Source organism: Scomber japonicus, chromosome 14, assembly GCF_027409825.1.
Source record: "Scomber japonicus isolate fScoJap1 chromosome 14, fScoJap1.pri, whole genome shotgun sequence".
Taxonomy (NCBI): domain Eukaryota; kingdom Metazoa; phylum Chordata; class Actinopteri; order Scombriformes; family Scombridae; genus Scomber; species Scomber japonicus.
This window is the reverse complement of record NC_070591.1, coordinates 17,219,245-17,241,243: the sequence shown is the minus strand read 5'-3', so window position 1 is coordinate 17,241,243 and position 21,999 is coordinate 17,219,245. Positions and strand designations below refer to the sequence as shown.

The window sequence follows — 21,999 nt, the reverse complement described above, 5'->3', positions numbered from 1 at the left end:
CACCAGATCCCCTTACTGTAAGGGTCAAGCATATATGTATTTACAATTTATCTATATGTACAATTGTTTGCACTGAAAAGCAATGTTAAAATCAGTAATAAAATATTGATCCCGCTTTCTTTCTCTGTATACTAAGATATGGTAATGAAAGGCTGGGCAAACACTTTTGAAATCCAGAGCCAATATTTAACTATCATCATTGTAGTCTCAGCATTACTTTATTGATCACCTGGCAGTCATTCTTCATGAGATAGCAGACAGCAGTACACACTGTACCTTGCTCAGTGGACTGATCAGCTGATGGAGGCTTGCTCTGTTTCGTCAGTGCCAGAGTGGTATTGAACATATCTTATCAATCACTTTGATCATCATTACTCTGAATTTTAGAACTTCTTGTGACAACTTTCCATGAATCTAGCTCAGATTAACAAAAGCATTTCCTGAAATGTCTGTAAAACTAATGCTTGTATGTTTTCTCTTGAATTAGGCCTTATCAGCAGATTTCCACCCCAGGGACTACTTTGGGCTCCCTGGTGGGTTCCCATGCTCTGTGTTTCCTGTGCAGATCAGTGAGCTGAGCTGAGCTGATCCCTCTGATGCTCCTCTCCTCCCCATTCTTTGCAGATACCCAGGGAAGGGAGATTGACCACCCTGGTGAGTCCCAAGAAGCTTGTATCTCAATCCTGCTGATAGCAACAAACACATACACCACTGCAGTCTTCTCCACAGCAGCTGGACTTCTGTTGAAACAAAGACTCTCTGAGGAGTCACTGTTACAATAAAACAGTCTCTTGATGAGTGATATCACCTGCTTGGTTGTAGTTAGTTGTAGTTTTAAAATGTTTAAAAATCTTGAGCTCAAAGCTAATGCATTAATTGCCAACAGATTAACATAATGATGAAATACAGGCAACAACTGATTTTTGTTAACCACTTTAAGACCACAGGATGGACGTCCCACTCATCTGTCCTCATCTGTGTTGGCTTCCTCTCACATTCATACTGACCCTCGCCCCTCTAGGTGTTGCAGGTCTAAAACCCCTAAGCCATAAATCCTATTAGTGGGGGATGCTCTGAAGCATTATGAGTTTTTTTTTTCATGTTTTACTGATTGCATTATCACTTGCTACCTGAGATAAATCTGCCCCCTTTATTTTGGTCTATACCATTTATATGTCAAAAGGGATATTTTGTAGAGCCACAAAAGTAGTAATTTACACAAAAGCAGATGAAAGCGTGTACTGGTTCTACCTTGAACCAAAACCTAGAATTATTTTGTAATTGGCTTTTATTGATGCAAATTTCTATCAATAGCCACTTGCATTTCTGCAGAAACTGATTATTCAAGCTCTGTCAGAAAGCATCTGCTTAAAACCTCACTCTTCCCTCTGCTGTGTCACCTCTCTCTCCACCACCTTGGGCTCATGCTTTTTTGCAAATTGGATATGGCAGGGCCAGCCTGGGAGACGGAAGTTCAGACCCCTCGGTCGGAGGTCGTGTCACTCTCTGGGTGGGGGAAAAGGTTGTGTGTCTGAGTCATGATCAACATTATGTGCTGTTTCACATGCCATCATGAAGAGTGTACCCTTCAGTTCATCTCTCTTCCCTTCATCGTGAGTGCATATTGGTTCATTTGTGGGTATAACATTGACAGAGAAGATGTATGTTGCATGTTTTTGTCTGGCTATGATTCAGGCGTTTGTGACCTGTGGTTGTCCATGTGACCACTGAGTGTAGTACATCATGTTATGAACATAAAAACACACCCATGATTAAAGACATGTCCTTTAGGAAAAGAATGAGAGGGTAAAGGGTAAGGATTACAGTGTCAGTCTGGTGCAATTTAAGTATTAATCTGCTCTGTCTTTTCTGGAGCTGATCTCTTTTTGCTTCTCTCAGTTGCACCTGACGTTAGGTCTCCAGGTTAAGCATAGTATTATCTTCAAATACTGCCTACTAGAACAGTGTCCTCTCTTTCAACTCTGCTACTGATGCACAATTGATGTTGAAGCGCACAGTATCACAGGTGTGTCAAACTGTTGAACTTTACAGTGGGCAAACATGTTTTTCTGTGTGTCTTTCCAACACATGCACCGATTGCTGTGTCAGTTGTTTGATTATGTCTACATGCGGGTATAAGTGGCCAATTTTCTGCTAAGAGAGAGCCAGTGCATGACAGAAACACTCACATACTTAACCAAACAAAAAATCGTTTCATTTTACACATCTCATTTAAAGTGGTGTTGTCAAGATAAATCCACAATTATAATTTTAACATACCTTTAAATTATTGTGAATGAACATTTTTGATGCACCTCTTTTGCACTCACAATCACAGTATACCTATTGCAGAAGTTCCACAGTAGCCGCAGGGAGAAAGCTTGGTATGCTGATGCTATTGTTGGTGAGAGGGTTTTGCTGCATGCCAGGCAGAGCAATCCAGCCAGCCCACAGGGGTCATCAGAGGAGGGAGGAGTTTTGATTATGATCATTATTTGGTAAATAAGATGTCAACAAGGTGTTTCCTTGACACTTTATTTAGTAAAAGGAGGAAGGTGCAGAAATGAACGCCCCCTTCTCAATGGGACCTCTAATCTCCTCTTTCATGTCCCATCGCGTCTGAAGGGCTTCAGCTTCGGCTGCCATGTGCTAGTCTGCCTGGGCCTGGAACTTCTTACTTGCAGGTGGGGTGAGTATCCTGGCAAGCATGTGTTTATAAAACCCACTTGTTTGGGCACAATACTTGAACTAACTTCTTTTGAGCGAACAGTGTGAATCTGTGCAAAGCCTTTTCCCAAAGTCCTTTAGAAGGCGACAGCCCATTGAGAGTAGAGAAGAAGGGATTACCTTCCTCGACAGTGGTGCATTTCCGAGAGAGCTGATTAGCTCTGCATTCATTGTTAAATCGAGCAAAGGAAGGCCCTAGAAGAGTGAAAGGATCCAAATAGGTGGGCCCAGAAATAAAACAGCCGCAGGAAGCCCTGCACAGGCAACCCAAAATTTTCCCAACATTTCTTTCCCTCACTCCTAAGGAGGTGCTGCGTGAAAAAGGAGATTAGCATACAAAATTAGAGGCAGAATGATTTTTAAGGGCAACTTGCCTCATGCCCTCCACCCCCAGGCCCTACTCTGTCTGGACAAAGTTAATTAAACTAGTATTAAACAGTAAAGAAACTTCCAAGTGCTCGGGAGTTAGGGGGCTCTTTGAGGATTAACATGATGAGGGAGAGAACGGGAGGTATTTTGTTGAGGCGAAATTGAGAAAGGCGTGATGGAAGGAAGGGTATGCTGAAGAGTTTTCCATTCTTACTGCTTTGCCCCAAAGTATCCTAACCCCAGTGTGAACAATGTGAAGAGTATGTCTGTGTTTACCTCAAACCATCAGATATTACTATCACAAAGAATGTGTTAAAGAAGGATGACCACTTTCTTTTGGCTGAATGATATCATGATTTATTATTCTTTCATTACATTTTTATAGAAAATAAAACAAAAATGAGTAACAATAAAACAAAACTAGGAAATGCTGTGCAATAAATTAACAATGTACAGTGCAAAGTGCTTCATTTTATATACAATTAAATACATGGAGAGGGCAGTAAAGGTCAGTGCGAGCCAACTGATGTGAGAGCAGACTGTACCCTAAAATGTCCAAATGTGTCTTTGTGAAATAAAGTTCAAAGTTTGGCACTGATAATTCATATTAATACAGATGTCTGCTGGGCTGAACTTCTTATAATTTACAGAAATTCAACCTAATCAGTCTTTTAAATTATTCATTTGTAGTCAATTATGTATAGCTCAATAGTCAAACACTCAAAAACTAATAACTGTTTCAAATTCAGGTTTTTGTTTGTATGAAAATAAATAAATCATGTTTGGGAGAGATTTGAAGTCAGTGTCCGAGAAAAATGCCCAGTGACTTTTCAAAATGTATAAAAATATATTTTATATACATTTATACCAAAAAAAAAACTACAAAGTTGTAAAAACCTCCTCGTCTTCTCTATTGTGTTTTTTTTTGTTTGTTTTTTTGTTTTGCACATTCCACTTTTGTTAATCTTTAATACAAAACTGACCATGAAGACAGCCTTAATCTGCATGTTTGCTAAATTGATTTTTTTGTTCTTTAAATATACACAATCTGAACACGCACAGACAGTTTGGACGTTGACAGTAGACGTAGTGGTACAAATATGATGACAGCATTGGAGAAGCAATGAGGATGCTCAGTGCTTCTTCCTCAGTCTGAGGTTCTTCCGGCGGCTGCCAGCACTTTCGTTCCTTCCCCTCTGACCTCCTTTCTTCACACAGAAGTACTTGGTCACTGTCTTTCTGCACTGCTCACACTTCACCGCACAGCACCAGTGGAATTTACAATTACAGCTCGACACCATCTCAGCTTTGCGCTCCTCCACGGCCAGCCCGCACTCTCCACATAGCCTTTTGCAGCTCCGTTTCTCCCATTTGCTTAAGTTCTTGCCCTTCTTGAGGCACTCACGGCCCTCTGTGCCTGGCAAGCCCAGAGTGCGGTTCTCTAAGCAGTAATCAGGGGAGTCTTCAAGGTGGACCAGCTCCTTGCGTGAGATGGAGTTAAAGGTCTCAGCGATGGCCCCTCGGCTGGCTGCACTATTCCCTGCTCCACGGAGGAGATCCACCTTCAGAGCCCTGTGGTACTTCTCCTTCAAGTAGTTCCCCACTTCCCTGAACTCTGGCAGCTGCAGCCAGCAGGTCTGTGTGGTGCAGCTCCCCGACACCCCGTGGCATTTGCATGTCCTCTGCATGGTTCCCTTCACAGCCTGGAGTTCAGACAAACACAGAAGAATTGAAACAGGGACAATTCACGAGTATTATGTTTTGTTCTGAGTTTCAAATGAAAAACTCAGTCATAATAAATTGATTCTGTGGGTGTGAGTATACACTCATATACATATGCACATGTGTGTCTATGTAGGTATTAATGTGTGTTCAAGTGTGTGTGTGTGCAAAAAACAGGATGTCCATTGTCTCCTGATTGATGTGTTGTCAAATTAACTGATTGTATTCTAAAGGTTTTCTAGTGAAGTTGAAAAAAGGATGAATACACTGAAAGGAAGAAATGATAGCTACAAGGTCCTTTGCTGAGGTTTTTTTTTTTTTTTTTTTGTCCTGACTTTACCCAACACAAAACAGCTGTCAGTTGAAAAGGGACGTATTCTTTCCATGAGGAGGGGATGAACTTTTCTGTTGAGCTGAATCAAAGTTTCACATTGAGTCCCATTGTCACCCCAGAAGAAATAGGAGTATTTATTTAGCATGTTCATTATCAACATGTTTTCTAGTGTGAGAAGACCCAATGGAGAGTCCCATTGAGAGGAGAAATGAAAAAGGAGTTTTTCTCTCCTTCTATCCCCATTTTTTTCTGTTACAATGATGCTCCAGGTGCCATGGGGATCCCAGGGCCCAACAGGGGGGAGCAAAGGCACCATAAACAAAGAGCACTTCAGCTGCATGCCTGTGGTCCCCTCAGACTCCCTTGGGGCTAAACAAAGACCAACATAAATGTGGGATCCTTATTGCAAGAATAAAACTAAACACTTATTTTAAAAAGCAGCATAATATAGAATGCTGTGCAATGTCTGGCTCCCCAGGATCACTAATTAAGCTTGCACCAGTGATCCTGAGATTCTTGAGTTGAGGTATTGTCATAAGGGGCATTCAGCACTGGTAAATAGGCCCTTCTGGTACACCGAACACACTGTTATTATTGGGGACGAGTGGCACCTCACTTATAGCGATATGAAAGGGATGCTTGGGTGGCACACTCAGTGTAAATCTGAGAGGGGAAAAATGATTCAAAAGGTGCTTTACACTGTGCAATCAGTTGGAGGGCCAGGAGAGATCCCCAAAATATCAACCAAGCTGCCACTCAGTTTTTGTGGGTTATAGCAGATAAATACTGTATTTTGCTTAACAAAAACAAGCAGCCTGAAATTAAAACCAAGGTAACAACATCACTCCAAATGGATGCAGTGAGTTAAAAGCATCCAACTGTACCTTGCGCCCAGCCTCGTTATTATGGAGATTCATGGCTGCCCGTGCATCCTGCCCAGTCTCCAAAGCATCAACAAACTGTTTGGAGATGGCCTCACCAAAGCCAACATTATCACTGCAGCCACCCCAGAGCCATCCATGGCCACCTAGGAGATAAAGAGAGGGAAACTTATCCTGCTGTTTGATTGCTGTTTAAATTATCTGTTCACACATCAACATCTTAGGTGAACATCATCTTTAGTCAGAAGTTATTTCACACTACCTTTGCTTTACATACAGATCTATGTATTTCTCTTACCTCGTTGTCCGTTTCTGCTGTCATCACAGCCACAATTGTCAAAGTCCCCAAGACTGCAGTTCCTGGTTAGAGTATACATGACGCCAGCGGAGCTGATGGCATGGACGAATGCTGTCTCCCGATTTGCTAGGAACGGAGAAGCTCCTTTACTAACTTTTTTCATCACACAGATCATTGAATAATTATTTAGACATTATACAATCTTCCAGAAATCAGTAAATACAAGTAGCTGTACATGGATATTGTCATACTGGGACCATGTAACCAAACTTGAGGTTAACTACCTTTGCCTTCTGAATGCAGCTGATATGGAATTGCACAATTTGTCTCATGTCTCGTTTGTATTGTGAAAACCAGTATTGCTTACACAAGCACAGATTAAAAGCAGTAATTGCCATGGATGATGTAAACTGGATGTTTTGGCTCTAGGACCATGGTCCCAGTAACGATCCCAAATGCAAGCATTTCAATTTTGCAAGCAAAAAAGCCCTCCTCTGTGAGAAATGACAGAGTTTTGAAACAAAGCAAATGGTCACAGTTACCAAAATCTTTTCCTAGGGGTATTTCCCATCCAGAACCATTAAAGGCTAGACTTACCACTGCGCAGGCTGCTGTGCGTGGACAGTTGCAGAGCTCTCTCAGGGCAGTTCCAGCGGTCCCATGCAAACTGGTATTTGCACTCCTCTATGCCACTCTGAGCTCCTGCTGCCACACTGCTGGAGTAAATCAGGTATGCCTGCAGAAGAAGAGGCAAGGGAAATCATGCGCAAGCCCCCCACATCTAGCAACAAAGACAACTTGGTTTAAGACAGTGAGATGAATCATCTGGCTTGATTTAATACCCTAATAGATCTACCTTGCAGTAGATTATGATCTACTGGTTGAAGTGGTTGCATCCCACCTATTAAATCCAGCCCAAATAGTGGAAAATAACTTTTAGGAGGTTGAATAAACCCAGAATACACAGCTCAGACATATAAAGAGACAGTAGAAGCAGTCTCTAGCAGTAAAAGGTTGTAGATGGCTGGCAGCTGGCTTTAAAATGTGTAAGTTGTGCAGGTGTTCAGTGAGTCCAGAGCAGATGTTACAAATCATCAGAGAAGTTTTGGCATTTCTGAGCTGATTGAGTGTTCACAAAGTCAAATCATGTTTGATAATAAACTAGGAATAGTGTTGTCAGCCAAGTTTAAAATGTCAATGAACACATTGAAATTTAAACTTTTCATCGTGTTCATTGAAATGTGTATGCATATGAACAAGTCTTCTATATTATGGAAATGTATATAACACACATTCTTTGTTTAGTGGGAAAAACAATAAGAATTCAGTCAAACATTATCATGCTTTTTAAAACTGAATGGTGAATACAATGAATTTGTAAGTTCTTTTAAACCTGTACGCTCTGTTCTTGGCTTTCACCCGCTGATCTGCTACTTGTTCAGACTGTGTGAACGATAATATAACTAATATGTCTCAAGTGGCCTTTGGAGAAATGGAGTACCACCTCTTTCATAGGGGTCTGGCTCACTAATGATGACCACCCACTACAGCAATGCCTTGCCCTCGCCTCTCCTGCCTCTTAACACATTCACCCGCGGATACACAGAGCCTCTGAATAAGGTCAAGTGTAGGGAGGGGAAAGAAAATCACAAAGGGCCAAGAATATCACTGATACATCATTAGCGCCATTGTTGCATGCACACAGGTACCAGAGCTTGTCCTTACACTTCAGTTAAGACATCACAAGGATGATAAACTTGAACTGAGTACACTGGAAAAACACAGAAACCATGTTTTCTCTCCCTCTCACTTTTGGGAAAAGGGACAGGGAGGAAAGATCAAAAGAAAGTTGGCTTACCTTGGGTCCAGTCATCAAGAAATTATTCACTGACCTGGAAAAGGAGACAGCTTATTCACTCAAGGAAACTGAGTGTCCTTCACAAATTCCTCTGCTAACATCTCTCATTAGTGCGCTTTGTAACACGCTAAACCGTGACACCAGTAGGTAACCAAACCGTAGTGAACAATTCTGCTGTTTTTTTTAAAGCATTTCTAGAAATGAAAGAAATGTAGCACACTGGGGTAATGCCATACAATAAAAAACTCAATCAAGATTTTATCATAATGGGTCGAATTTAGAGTATTATAATTGAATAGTCCCAACCAACATTCATCAATTCATCAAGGACAGATGATGAATCAAAGGTTTAGGTGAAACTTTTTTACATTTTTAAATGAGCCCCTTTTTTTAATAATGGGCTTATAAGTAACTAATGGCTTTATTATTGGTTAATAAATAATTTAATAATGCTTTATTGATCAGTTATGAGTCCTTAATGAGGAAGAATTTGGGGTTGCCAGGTTGTAACACAGCTTGAAATGTTGGTAACCCATTTCTAAATGCTCATGGGTTTCACACTTTCTAATCAGCCATCAAGTCTGCAGCTATAAATATTAGTAAGTCATAAGAAAAGTTTTTTAATCCATCAAATGTGGATCTTGTGAGTGGTTACAAATGCTTAATGATAATTTCCAGCCCCTTTCTAGTAATAAGCGGTAAGATGATGTAACCAATCAGTGGGCGTTTTCACACAAAAGTTGTTCTTACAACTGATTCACAAAGCATTAGTTAACAATTCACTGACAATTATTAAAATCATTAGGTTAAACTTTCAAATTCTTTATAAAGGCTGGTTTTTCAATCAGCGGTACTGTTTATATGAATAGAATAAGCACAATTACAATTTATGTGAAGAAAAAATAATGAATTTAAGTAGTCAAAATACTTATTTCCGATTGCTCAATTAAGTGATTTTGTGGGTCATTCTAAGCCTTTTGAATAAGTTATAAGGGCCTATAAACAAATGTATACTGACCAAATTAAATGTTTGTGTTGCATTTATTGCCATAGCCATGAAATGTAGAGTTTGGAGATGAGCATCATCTGAACACAAAATTCAACAGGAAAATAAAGGAAAAAAAGCCATTTCATCCTAAACATTACTTACCAGCAGCAGTATGACCTCATGTGAGCCAGGAGGATGAAAATGTAATAGAAAACCTCCAAATGCATGAACATCCTGACAGGTGAGGGGGGATGACGGTCACTCAGAGCCCGTCCAAAGCCTGCAGACAGTCTAGCGGTGCAGAGGAAACTGAGCTCCCAGCACATGCAACTTCACCAGGGCTTCCAAGGAGATTCAAGGAGGGGGCTCTGAAATGGAGCTGCTCTCGTCCCAACAAGAGATTATCTGCTTAATTAAAGATTTTCCCCCCTCTTACTCTCCTGGCCAATCAGAAGTATTGCACCAACGAGAGACTGCGGTGATCAAAAGGGCACCCTGGGCCTTCAGGGCCGGGCAACTGGGGCTTCCCTGCCTCTATTCAAGAGCAAGGAAGATCGGTTTAATCCTATAGGAAAAGTGTTACACTGATCCCTTGAATTTCTGACCAGAAAAAAAAGTTTATTTAAGTTATCTAACTCGCAGCTGATTGTCAGGGATTAGTGGGAGATGTAGCCCTCTGGATGACGAATTGTTTATAGGTCTACAAAAAACTGTACCGATAGTGTTTGTTCTTGAGGAAGTAATTCACGGTTTAACAAAGATGTGATTGAATCAATGTTTATCACTCTGAAACACAGAGACTGTTACGGCAGAATAATAACAGCTTTGAAACTGTCTTATGACCACTTGATGCAGGATGGGGTCAAACTCCCTCATTCAATTTGCAAAACGGGTGATTTCAGGGAATATTTATTATATTATATATTAATTAAAGGGGTCAACTGCAGGAACTTGGCAAATTTTTCTCAGTACGGAAGGTCTATCATTTCTACTTTGGCCGTATCTGCACCGTTACAGTCGCAGAATTGGTCTGATGGGTCTTTTGGATGAGGTCAATTGATACGCAAAAATAAGTAATATCATCTTTGCTTTTTAATTAATCCAAGAAGAAGAAAGTCCATGAGTCAGCTATACCTATAAGAGAAAAGTGTCGCACTATTTCGAGTTTGTTTTTTCTACTTTTGTAACTGTCACGTTTTATGAAATATTTCCGTGGTGTCAATCTAAAAGTCATTACAGGATCACTTTGTTTCACTCTGTTCTGGAGTATTTAAGAGATACATTTCCCTGAATGATGATCCCCCAACAGAAAACAAAGGGTGAGGGATTGGGACATTGGATTGAGCCTATAGTCATTGATCAGATATGCGACATTTGCATCACTAATCCAGACGGTCCCTACCTAACACTGGATGAAGGGTTATTCTCTAATAACCCCGTCTGACCCTTAGGTCTCTTCCTTTTGGCTCAGGCAGCCCTTTAGCAAGCTTCTTGTGTGCAAATTAGGATTAGAGGGGGAAAAGGTGATTTGGAGGGCGAACTTCTGAGGGATGTTTGGATTAAGATTTAAAGAGGAATGACATGAGACAAAAGCTGGATCCGTCCTGTTATTTTAGTTTTTTTAGTTTAGATGATTCCTAACCGAAAGCATCACAAAAAATGAATTATTGCAGCAAGTAATTTTCAAGAGCTAAATATCAGCAAACTACCATAATTATCTTGAGTTGCTGCATTTGCTACATGTGAAAAATAGCGGAACATCTAAAGCACATTTTGCACAAATGAAATTGCATACTAGGCTCTAATGTGCGTCGAATTGGACGTGATGAGAATTTACACGAGTATGTTTGAAACTTTTTGGGCCGTTTCATATCCTTTTAAATTTATGAAATGAGATTCCCCAGGGTCACATATTTTAGTTAACACGCCCTGTGTGGTGCTAAAACCCCCTGACTGTCCTCACCGGAGTGTCTGAGTTATAACTGGCAGTGTGACCGCACAGAGGTGTTACATGCCGAGAAGAGGATGGCCTGACAGTCAGCAGCCAATGGACAGAGGGCTGATGTCACTGTTGGGGCACCAGAGATCAGCAGTGGTGGGACCACTTGCAGTAACTTTTGGATCAGGCCCACTCAGTCTGGCGGCTGCAGCTCTTTGGCACATTTACCAATATCATCATGTTCAACAAGCAAACAACATACTGCTTTTGCACAGAGGGAAGATGTACTGTGGCCAATTGGTTGCTCATTTAACTTGTCATAATTCTCCAGCAGAGGGAGCAAGTGCGCACATCCTTCAACTGTTTGATAATCACTGTAATACTCCACCTCTGAGCAAATTAAACTCAAATAGTGAAAGCTGGAAGGGATTTAACCATTTGCCCAAGGGCTCTTCAACAAACCAGCTACATAGCTGACAGGAAATTTTGAACTCAACTCATATGATGTCTCAACCACTCTGCTGCTCCCATCAGCACCAGCAATAAAAATGAGTGAGGACAAAAACGAAATGATTGCAAATTTTATTACTCCACAAAAGATGTAAAATGACATTAAGTACTGTATCTACTGCAAGCTGTCCTCAAGGAATGTGGAGACTATATGTACAGGTATTTTAAATATGCATGGTTTAATGGTCGTTACGTATGCTGTGGTCTTACGACATTGTTAGATATGAGTGAGACAAGTAAGTCAAGCATGAACAGCAGAGGTAGATTCCCATCAGATGGCATGCAGACAGGAGACACAGCTTTCGATGAACAAGTACAAGATGTCCAAAAGCAGCACAGGTAGATTTTTAGAGATACTGTGACTTGCAAGATAAAAATAAAAACAGTCAGAGATTCTCGACAATTAAAAATTACCACCTTAATCCCTGCTGGATAACCATAAATGTGTGTTGTGCTGACAGACAGTCAAACCCACAACTATCAGTTAAGTTTTGCATAAATACCAATATGTCACTGTACTGCACTATGGGAAGGAGTAATCTAACAACCATTTGTCACATGTGGAACAGGTTTCACTGGATTAATTCACATATAGGCACGTGTTTTTTTGGGTGGACCTTTCACACATTTCGTTTAGGGTTTTTTTCTTCTTTTTTCACATATCTTTTGAAAATACTGTGTATGTAGTTACTCAACATAGGTTTCTGTGTTATGTGTGCAGTTATACTCTGTATATTCTACTTATTAACTAAGGAAGCACAAAGTGTTCATGATTTTTGACAGTTACCTTATTTTCTTCCTACATTTAAAGGAACTTTATGGTATAGCTTATGTGTTGTGATTATTTCAATAACAGTAGCTCATTATCAGTATCAATAATAGTTGTTATCATTGTAGTATGATAAAGAATGTTACAGAAATGGTATGCTCATAATTTTTTTTATTCAGTATACGAATAAGGAGTATTACAGAAATTCAACAAAAACAGCAAAACATACTTTGTCACAGGTAGAAAATTTGGTTTATTTATGGTACATACAGTGGGCAAAAACATTCTTTGAAAAAATTTGCCATTTTTTAAGGCATTTAAACTTCAAGAAGTTAACACTGTAAAAATGGTTGTACTGGAAAAGAGAGTGTGTCAAGTATTACAACAATATCCTGTTTAGGAGCAATATTTTGGCTTATTCAAAGATTAAATCAAAATAACCTATCTTTTTTTTTTTTTTAACTGGTCCCTCTTTTGTAATATAAATAAGGGATTTCACTTCTTCAAGAGTTCCTTACAGACAGTCACAACACAGCTTTTAATAGACAGCAAATTTAAGCCCTAATTGATTTCCATAACTTGCACTCAAATTTTTTAAACAAGTGTGCAACTGAAAAGTACAATATATTACCCTTATAAGGCATTTGGGCAAGAGTCCTGATATATGTTTTGAGTAATATCAGACAGCACAAAAGGCTAATGCACCTCCTACAAATGCCTCATTGACCTTATCTGAGGGAGAGCTTATATCTAGATTCACAATAAAAATAAATAATTCTCTCTTGTCCGATTAAGAGTGAAAACTCTGGTTTTATGCTTGTGCAGAGATGTCTCAGTGAAGAGGTTGGATGCAGGAGTCCGAGGCGGCTTCACTACTTAACCAGAGGTATACATTGTGTTACACCAGAGAACTTCATCCTTCATGAAGACTTTCGTTAACAAAAGCCCCTTGGACAGGAAACATTTGGTGAGAAATAACAGATTGAACTGAATTCGCTCTGGGTTGCTCTGATGTCACACACGGGCACAGTTCAAAAGTGTGTTGACTGTCTCTGTGTTGGCCTTGAACACAGCAGCTTATGGTTTAGTAAGACTACTGGCTTACCAAAAAAAGAAAACCTTAGCTTGAAAAAGCTGAACAAATATCGAGATCAAACTGTACTCCCTGCGGAGTGAAACAAAGCACTACTGACAGAAGTTAGACCAAAGACCCTTAATAAACAGACACGATTAAACCTTGCCTGTAGAGAAACCTCACTATTAAAGGATTTCAATAAAGCTCCCAAAGACTATTAATAAATAGCACATGAATAAATAAGAGATTAATTATTCTATAATCACTGCTTTGACACACTGCTCAGACTGGTTTGGTTGTGCCAATAGAGACCTAAATCCCAATTAGCCCCCCCCCCCCCAAATTATCTTTGCTCCTGTTTGATATTATGGTGAAAAAGCTGTGCTTGCAGGTGTAGCCAAATTGTTGGCTGTGGCGAGGCGAGGACACTTCAAAACAAAAGACCCACACAATTTATGCAAAGGTCTACGACTCTTTAAAGCCAATATTAGTCTCTGGAAGAGGTTTAACTTATAATCAGAAGCATGGTAATCACCACTCCACCACTACTACTGCCTCACCGAAATGCTGCTATCACTGTTGCTACGTTCGGTCTTGGTTCGTCATTTCTGCATCAATTAACAGTTTTAAGCTGGTGAGGCTCAGCCACTTTTGCCATCACCCGTCCGCTGCCTGCGTGCAGCTATGATTTCCTTTGACACTATCTTACGGTCTGTGGCCAAACCCAGGCTGCACATAAGGTCTATAAAGGCAGTTGTGAGATTGAGCTTGCACCCGAACTCACTGGTGGCATAGTCAAAGGGGAATGTGTGATGGTAGTTGTGGAAACCTTCCCCTGAAAAAAACAACAAAAAGAAAAGGCTTAGTTTTATGCTTTAGGTCAACAAGCTCACAGACATGAAGATATGAACAGTGTAGGTCATGATGAGGCTGATGACATCACAGTATTACAGCAGGGAGAGAAACAGTGATAGGCAGTGTGTGACTGTTATTTAATTTGATGCTAAGTTTGATGCCGAGTTATTTTTGCACTTGAAAATCTGTAAGGCAGACTGTGGTCTAATGTGATTTACAAGCACAAACATCAGGAGTGCTATTTCATGGTAACAGCACAGGTTAGTCAAGTAGAAGTCATATACATTGATAACATTGGGTGCATGAAATTCTTTAGATTAAGATAAAATGTGCTGTAATGCTGAAGTGATATTTTTGTGTTTGAAGTTATCATCAAACAACTGCTCTGATTGCTTAGGAACATGCAAGTAACAAAGAAAACATGTAACCAATCAAAAAGGACACAATAGGGCTTACAAAAGGTGTAAATTAGTGAAGGTGAAACATACTATAATTGTGCCAGGGCATTTTTTCCTTTGCACTAGAGAGCATTTAGTTCAGTGCTGGGCTACATTGCTCACAAGCTCATTAGACAAGATGGAGTGGACAGTGTTAAAGGATAATGTCGCATTTCTTCAAATCTTTCCTAAAACAACCGTCATGTGCCCAAATGATCACTGACACATGTTTTTCTTGCTATAATCATTTCTCATGTTGTGGCGATTTTCAAGCTCCTTCATGATGCACTTTCAATGTAAGTGGGGAGGAACAAAATCCACACAATTCCATGCAAAAATGTATTCAAATGTGTATTTGAAGTTAATATGAGGCTTCAGCCATCCAAATTAGTTTCTAACTTAATTTAGTTATTGAATTGCCTTTTTAGTGTCAAATTCCCCCTTTTCTGCCATGATCCTTCCACTGCAGCTGAAAAAGAAAACACTGTCTGTCGAGACACAAAGAGGGATTGTTTTACTGAAAAGACTAGCAGCTTCATATATGATTCAGATAAACCTTCAAATATATTTTTTCTCAAAATAAAGGCCATGGATTTTTCCCCTGTCACTTACATTGCAAATGCGTTTGAAAAGACTCTCTTAATGTTCAGTATGAACAGGAGGAATGATCACAGCGAGCAAAGCCTCTTTTAATGTTCATTTGGGTACCTGACTGTTGTTCTAAGACAGACTTGAAAACTTGTGAACTTATCCTTTAGTCATAATACATCTGCATGGAAAGTGTGTCAGAACGGTGCATTCTTGTGCAATAGCTTCTTAGTTTGTGAATTTAGAGCTGTTTTGCAGTCAACAATGCTCAGTGCTGTTTACAGCATCACACCCCCTCGGTGTCAGCCATCACAACAAGAAACAATGACGCAGAAAAAAACCACCAGTGCCTAACTCAACGACACGAGGTCAAAACCCTGAATATGGCTGGACTATGTATGACTACTGTTATGTAGCTTAATAAAATTAAATTTCATATAAACTGAACGGATTTTAATATTTCATTATTCATTATATCTACAAAACTGTGGTCATATCTGCAATGTCTATAAATATAGTAAAACACTAAGCTTCACACAAACAAATATGGCAGATTCAGTTGTTTGAGTTCATCTGTGGGACCAACATTTATCTTCCAAAAGGAATTATGTCATATATCAAAATGCTACAGAGACATTAGAGTCAGCAGTAAATCACCAAAGAGCTGCACAGATCAGTTCATTGGGATGACCTGACCTCACATCTCTAAAACGTCACAGCCAATTTCCAAACAGGTGTTATTTGGATAAAAAGGCCACATATTCAGAATTTAAATGGTTACTTCCTCACTTGAAAAATACAACACATTTAAGCCTGGCTTAAAACATCCGGTGTGAAATTAATTCTAGGATACTTTGCTATACTAAGTTTCGGCAGCCTTTGGACGACCAGTGATGCAACTTTATCACTTAGTAACTCAGTCAGTCAGTTCCAGACATTTGCATTTATGAGGCTGGCCCCACTTGAGCGGTCTGGCCAAAAAAAGTTAATAAACACACAACACAAAGTTGACTGGCTCTATGTTTCATAAGCAAAAATTGGCACAGCCAGCACAAAATACACATCAGCCACTGGATTACAAAACAGTCCCACTACAGACGCCCGACTGAAGCTTTGACAGAACCCCCACTGCGGTTGAAGACAGCTTTAAGCAAATGATGAAAACATCATTCAAAATCCCTCAGGCACAACAAGACACTAAACAATGCAAAAATGCTTAAATAGAATATGCATGCACATTATCATAGGCAGATAACAGTGAACATGGTGTTAACGTACCTATGGCGCTGAAAGCTACCAGTGGGTTTTCCCTCGGGTTAATGGTGAGGTCATAAGGCCTGTTGCCCCACATGTGTGCAGCGCTGTTGACCAGCCAGGTGGCATTGAGAACCATTGTGTATCTCAGGAGTCCAGGGACGAAGTATCCCACATGGAGGGATTCACCCCAGAAGTACCAGGGGACCAACATGGGCACCAAGAAGCAGAATATCAACACAGAGAGCTTGTAGTGCCTGAAATGAAGCAGAACAATGTATATCTCACACCAAATTCATTCTCCCCTGGGATGAAATAAAATAGATTCAACTTTTAAAAATGGTCTTTTAAAAGGTTAGACTGGCAGTGAATCTTTGTTGTATAAAGTGAATTTATTTGATTGTTAATATAAAACAAAAGTCTGCACCATCTTATTTCTATTGTTATGAGGGCAAATGTAAAACATATTAACATTATTATCTCCGAACAATTTGGATATCAGCACACAGTACACAGTTCACAGTTCACAGCAGGGCTGGGCTGGGCAATATATCAATATAATATCGATATCATGATATGAGACTAGGCATTGTCTTAGACTTTGGATATCATAATATGCCATCAGAGTTGTCTTTTCCTGGTTTTAAAGGCTGCATTATTGTAATATGATGTCATTTTCTGAACTTAATGGACTGTTCTAACTCTAGCTTGTTTTAATGCACTTTGTCATTATATCCACATTGCCAATTATTATTTACCAAAATATTCTGTGAAAGCATCAAGAATCATCTCTACATTATTGTTGCAATATCGATAGAGGTATTTGGTCATAAATATTGTGATACTTGATTTTGTCCATATTGCCCAGCTCTAGTTCACAGGGTCTTCTAATTGGGTGGCTCTGGTCAGTGATAATCCCTTTTGCGTGAGTGCAACACTGACAATCTGGGACTGCTTCCAGAGTAGCAGAAATGTTGACAAATGACCAGTCAGTGTGGACTGTGTGGGCATGCTACGATTTGATCCCTGGTGCAAAAAGCATCCCTTATCAGTAAATCTGCCCCTAAAGTGTTATCATGACCACAGTGACTCAGAGTATAACACCCTGTGTAGCTTGAGCAGATATAGCAATATATTCAGCTGCGACATTCAGTGCTGATGCAGAATGGAGTGTCACATTTTTATATTCCGTCTCACACTTGTAAGCAGTGTTGCCATTAGTATTATTATTATTATTAAACCATGATCATGATCATTCGCCAAGTGGTTTTAACTCCCCAAACACAATTTAGTTGCAACATTGTGATATTAAAATTTATTGAAAAACATGTAAAGTAGATATTTTTTGCAGATGTGTCCAGTAAGACTGTCCTGTAATTAGCTGTAAATAGTGACAGCAGCTGTTAGCATGTGGACTCATGTTATGGCTGTACTAAGACAACTGCAATAGAAGCGGTGACACAAAGTTGCATAAAAACAGTCTTATTGAATCTTGACATGGGTTGTCTTTGTTGTTTCCCTAGTTCAAGAACACTGGAAGTTTTCTCCTTCATTTTTGCTGCTGCAATCCTAATTGAATGAAATGTCAAGGGAGGAGTCCTAATTTAAATGCCCCCTAATGCCCTTTAACATTTGCGAAATCGAGCGAGGTATATTAGAGTAGATCCAGCCAGAAAGACCAATTTGACCTGAACATGCAGTAAAACAAAAGACAAACAGTGGTTTTCTCACCGTCTTTGTAACATGACAAATTTATCTGCCTTCAGGTCTGACAGGTCCAGTTTTCTACCCTTTTCAATGACGTCAGGGTGCTTGCGAACCAGCAGCCAACCGATGTGGGCGAAGAAGAACCCCCGCACGGCATTGTGGGGGTCTGCATCCGTCTCAGAATACTTGTGGTGGACACGGTGGTCTCTTGCCCACTCATATATGTCATTCTGTGCACACACAAATAGAAATGGAGAGAATTTGATGACGTCAGGGATCAGTTGGTTACAAAACAATACACAGATTATGTAATGATACTATTATGTGAAAATCATCCAAATTCTACTTTTTTGGTAGTAAATGCACTAAATGTGATCAATAGTAAGCATAAAATGGCTTAAGTATAAACACATGTGGAATATTTGATTTTTTAAAGTTTTACCTGAAAGGCCATGGAGTTGGCGATAGCGAGGAAGGCTCGCAGAGGGGGGGAGGCCTTGTAGGATCTGTGGCTCCATAATCTGTGTGCACCAGCGGTGATACCAAGAGCACTGATGAGGAAGCACACCGCAGCTGGGAGAAAGGGAGGGTGAAAAGGACAGACATTTAAGGGAAACTGTCACTAACACACTGAGATTAATTTTACACCCACGAGAGCAGAGTTACTGGGACACCATGTTCTTTCCATTACACCCCGGCCTCGCTGTCATGGGCAAAGTGTGGGGAGATGGGACGCTGGGAGCAGGCAGGTCTGCCTCTCACACTTTTGTTGTTGCAAAACTGCTGAATGTGTTTCTATGTGAAGCCTAGACAAGGCTACCCAGGATTTGAGAACCGGGGGCTTCTGGCTGGCAAAGAACATTCTGTTGTGGTGCCACGCAGTTCACAATGGGGTGTCTATGGGAATGGTGATTGTGCTTTGTCTTCGGCAGTGAAATAATATGCAGCTCAGCATTGCAAAGAGAGGGGAAAATTATGCAGTGCCAGAGTGGAAACAAAGTTGAGACTGTTCAGGAATTTGAGCCATGCCTCAATAGTCTACATACTGTATATAAGGCACAAATTCTATTTATTCTGTAAACAGTTTGGCTACAGGCTCTGAAATTCACATGCCTCAAATTTGGGACTTCCAACACATTCCAACAAGCCCAAACAGTTCACACTCAGCCACAGGTTTTTTAGCTCTGTAAAAGAGGGGCAAATATAGATTTAGAGGTTCACAAGCATGGATGTGTATAATGGAAATTACAAGGCCTGAGTGACTTATTCTCCATTATTCCCACTGGCATGACACCCCAGGCTGTGTAGCCTGCATGTACTGTAGTTTGCAATGATCACACTATATCAGCACATTCTGTACTCTGGCTGTGGCCTGCAGGGAGGGAAAAAACACACCAAAATGCAGCAAAGTCTAGGCCGTGATTATATTTACTGTAAATACTTACTCCAGCCAAGAGTTAACGCCGATGCGGAAGGGATGACGGTCACTCCATAAAGCGCACCGAAATGTAAGAGGGACATAAGTATGATATTTCTCCATACTAGTATCCTCGGCGGTTTGGGACCTTCTTTCTCTTTATAGGTGTCGTCAAAAACATCCTCTACCGTCGATGTTTCTGCCATGGCATCTCCGTTCTGTTGCTTGCCATCGTGATGATTTCTGGTTTCCGTTTCGGTCATTTCGCTGTAGGGGTTCTGTAACAGCAGTGCGCAGCAGAAAAAAAGAGATGTTGCTCAGTTGGTAAATGCGCACGGTGGGATGCAGAAACAGAAAGAGAGAGAGAGGAGGGTACGGCGGCTGGCAGTGTACATGCGGCAGCTAGAAATGTGCATTCACTTGCGTTTTATGTCCATTTGTAAATGGCTGCTTCACCAGGTTGCGCCTACTCACCGTGTGCTGAAGACACCACAGCTGCAGGGGATCCGGGAACTGAGAGATGTGGGTGCAGATGAAAATAGAAAAGATGCGTAACTGGTGCGTTATGGTCCCCGGTTACTGAAGTCCTCTTCTTATTTCCTATTCCGACGTCGTTTTAAAGCAATTGGTCGATGAAAAAAAATCATGCCTACAGCTCTGAATATCCCATTGGCTGTTTGCTTATCTGATGTTTACCACCATTCGTGACTATTTCCCCGTCAGTATTTGATCAGTCACTGCAAGAGCCAACTTTGTGCCACATGTTTCGAGGAAGCTTCTCAGTGTTGTCAAACATGCAGTATAGACAGTTATATATTTGTCTTCAACGTGACGAGTCATCACGCACACATCACGCTACTGTATGATGCAAATTGGGATCATGATTGAGTTTAAAACTTTTTGTGAAGCCATAAAATCATATTCAAAAGTGGAAAGACGTTTCACCCTCAGCAAATGAATGTGGAAACAGCCTGTGTCAAACATTGCACATATATGTACATTACACACAGTGAAACTCAAATATGCAAATGACTTTACAACGGTAGAACACATTTTTGAAAAGACAGGAAGTTCAATTTTTTCATTTCCTAATTTTTTCGTTGTGAATAAGTTAGAAATAAGACATATTACGATGGTGATTATGTTTGGCAGAGTTAGATAATGACATGTTTTTAAAAGAAACATGAAGGTATTGTTTTAAATGTTTATTTGTCACAAAGGTCAAAAGAGTAGCACCAAGGGTTAACATGGACACACCCATATCCTCTGACTGCTCCGGGGCTGACTAATCTGAAAATCATTCAAGTAGCCTATAGGGCAGATATTTTTAAAAATCTGTTTTGAGTTATATTCAGCATAGTTATTTAGATAAATCAGCCATGCATGCTACCAAAGTACCAAGTACAAATGTTGTACAAATATAACATTATAATGGCAAGATTGTAATTTAAAAAGAAAACATCTCATGAAGTTCAATGATGAAAAATCCTGAAGACCATTTGCTTAGGCTGAGTTTTCTTTTTTTGCATGCTGCATGTACATTACACATTTCTATCAAGTTCTGAGCCGTGTTTGTTTTATAGTTAGAGGTGACCAAGTAAAGCCACGTTCAACACACCCAGTCTAGCAAACATATCACATTACTGTATGGGACTTATATACTGTGTCTCTTTTGTTTTTTAAAGGGCTGATGTACTTTTAGAAATGTTCAAACAGAAAGTTGTGTCGTATAAGAAATTCACTGCCCCATCATTCAAATCAACATCTTGATCTAAATATGAATTTAATCTGATGAAACTCTGCAACGGGTTGAAACAAACGTCAACTCGTGACTCCATGATGCCGCAGAGCAAAGACAGTCTCTGTTTGAGTCATGGGCCTGTCAAGAAATTTGCATTCATATGACTGTGCCCTTTAGTTTGACTCTCATGTCACTTTTCCAAAAGAAGTACAGACACTGCAGTTCAAAAGCAATTTAGTGATTCTGCCAGTTAATTTTAAAACAAGTGTAGTCTGACATGGTTTGAACTTTGGCCAGAACATCCTAACTTTTGGTGGGCAGTTTTCTAGTAGAATATATGTTTTATAAATCAGCAGTCAGAGATAGAGAGGGCAGATAACTTGTTTCTCAAACCAATATGGTAATACTACAATGCAATGGTATACTTTCAAAATAATCAGCGTTTGGCCAACAAACCACAAAGATATGTTGCGACAGTATATCTTTTTCAAATCTTAAACTTCAGTGAAGTTTGACAGATCAAAAGCAGA

General features: G+C 40.0%; 2 protein-coding genes and 1 long non-coding RNA gene across 3 annotated transcripts; 1 reads left to right on the top strand and 2 right to left on the bottom strand.

Annotated features, from left to right (window-relative positions):
- The first annotated feature begins 1,529 nt into the window (after positions 1-1,529).
- On the top strand, positions 1,530-4,410 carry LOC128373412 (uncharacterized). The gene is made up of 3 exons (XR_008322945.1): positions 1,530-1,613; positions 2,626-2,689; positions 4,315-4,410. It is a non-coding gene; the product is annotated as an uncharacterized LOC128373412 (long non-coding RNA).
- On the bottom strand, positions 4,230-9,410 carry wnt8b (wingless-type MMTV integration site family, member 8b). The gene is made up of 6 exons (XM_053333717.1): positions 9,340-9,410; positions 8,190-8,223; positions 6,929-7,067; positions 6,332-6,457; positions 6,037-6,179; positions 4,230-4,799 (listed from the first exon to the last, which is right to left on the bottom strand). Exons 1-6 carry the CDS (start codon positions 9,408-9,410, stop codon positions 4,230-4,232), a joined length of 1,083 nt encoding a protein of 360 aa, XP_053189692.1.
- A 3,136-nt stretch (positions 9,411-12,546) lies between these two features.
- scdb (stearoyl-CoA desaturase b) lies at positions 12,547-20,480 on the bottom strand. Its single transcript, XM_053333716.1, has 6 exons — positions 20,203-20,480; positions 19,757-20,006; positions 18,754-18,884; positions 18,336-18,541; positions 16,629-16,861; positions 12,547-14,305 (listed from the first exon to the last, which is right to left on the bottom strand). Exons 2-6 carry the CDS (start codon positions 19,989-19,991, stop codon positions 14,112-14,114), a joined length of 999 nt encoding a protein of 332 aa, XP_053189691.1. The 5' UTR covers positions 19,992-20,006; positions 20,203-20,480; the 3' UTR covers positions 12,547-14,111.
- Positions 20,481-21,999: the final 1,519 nt, after the last annotated feature.

Excerpts from the sequence above, each read along its gene's own strand:
- scdb (XM_053333716.1), bottom strand. The coding sequence starts at position 19,991 with ATGACCGAAACGGAAACCAGAAATCATCACGATGGCAAGCAACAGAAC. Across the intron at positions 18,542-18,753 it reads CCAACTCCATGGCCTTTCAG|AATGACATATATGAGTGGGC; the intron begins GTAAAACTTTAA and ends GTGTGTGCACAG. Across the intron at positions 14,306-16,628 it reads GGTAGCTTTCAGCGCCATAG|GGGAAGGTTTCCACAACTAC; the intron begins GTACGTTAACAC and ends TGTTTTTTTCAG.
- wnt8b (XM_053333717.1), bottom strand. The coding sequence starts at position 9,410 with ATGTTCATGCATTTGGAGGTTTTCTATTACATTTTCATCCTCCTGGCT. Across the intron at positions 6,180-6,331 it reads CAGCAGAAACGGACAACGAG|GTGGCCATGGATGGCTCTGG; the intron begins GTAAGAGAAATA and ends TTTATCTCCTAG. Across the intron at positions 4,800-6,036 it reads ATAACGAGGCTGGGCGCAAG|GCTGTGAAGGGAACCATGCA; the intron begins GTACAGTTGGAT and ends TCTGAACTCCAG.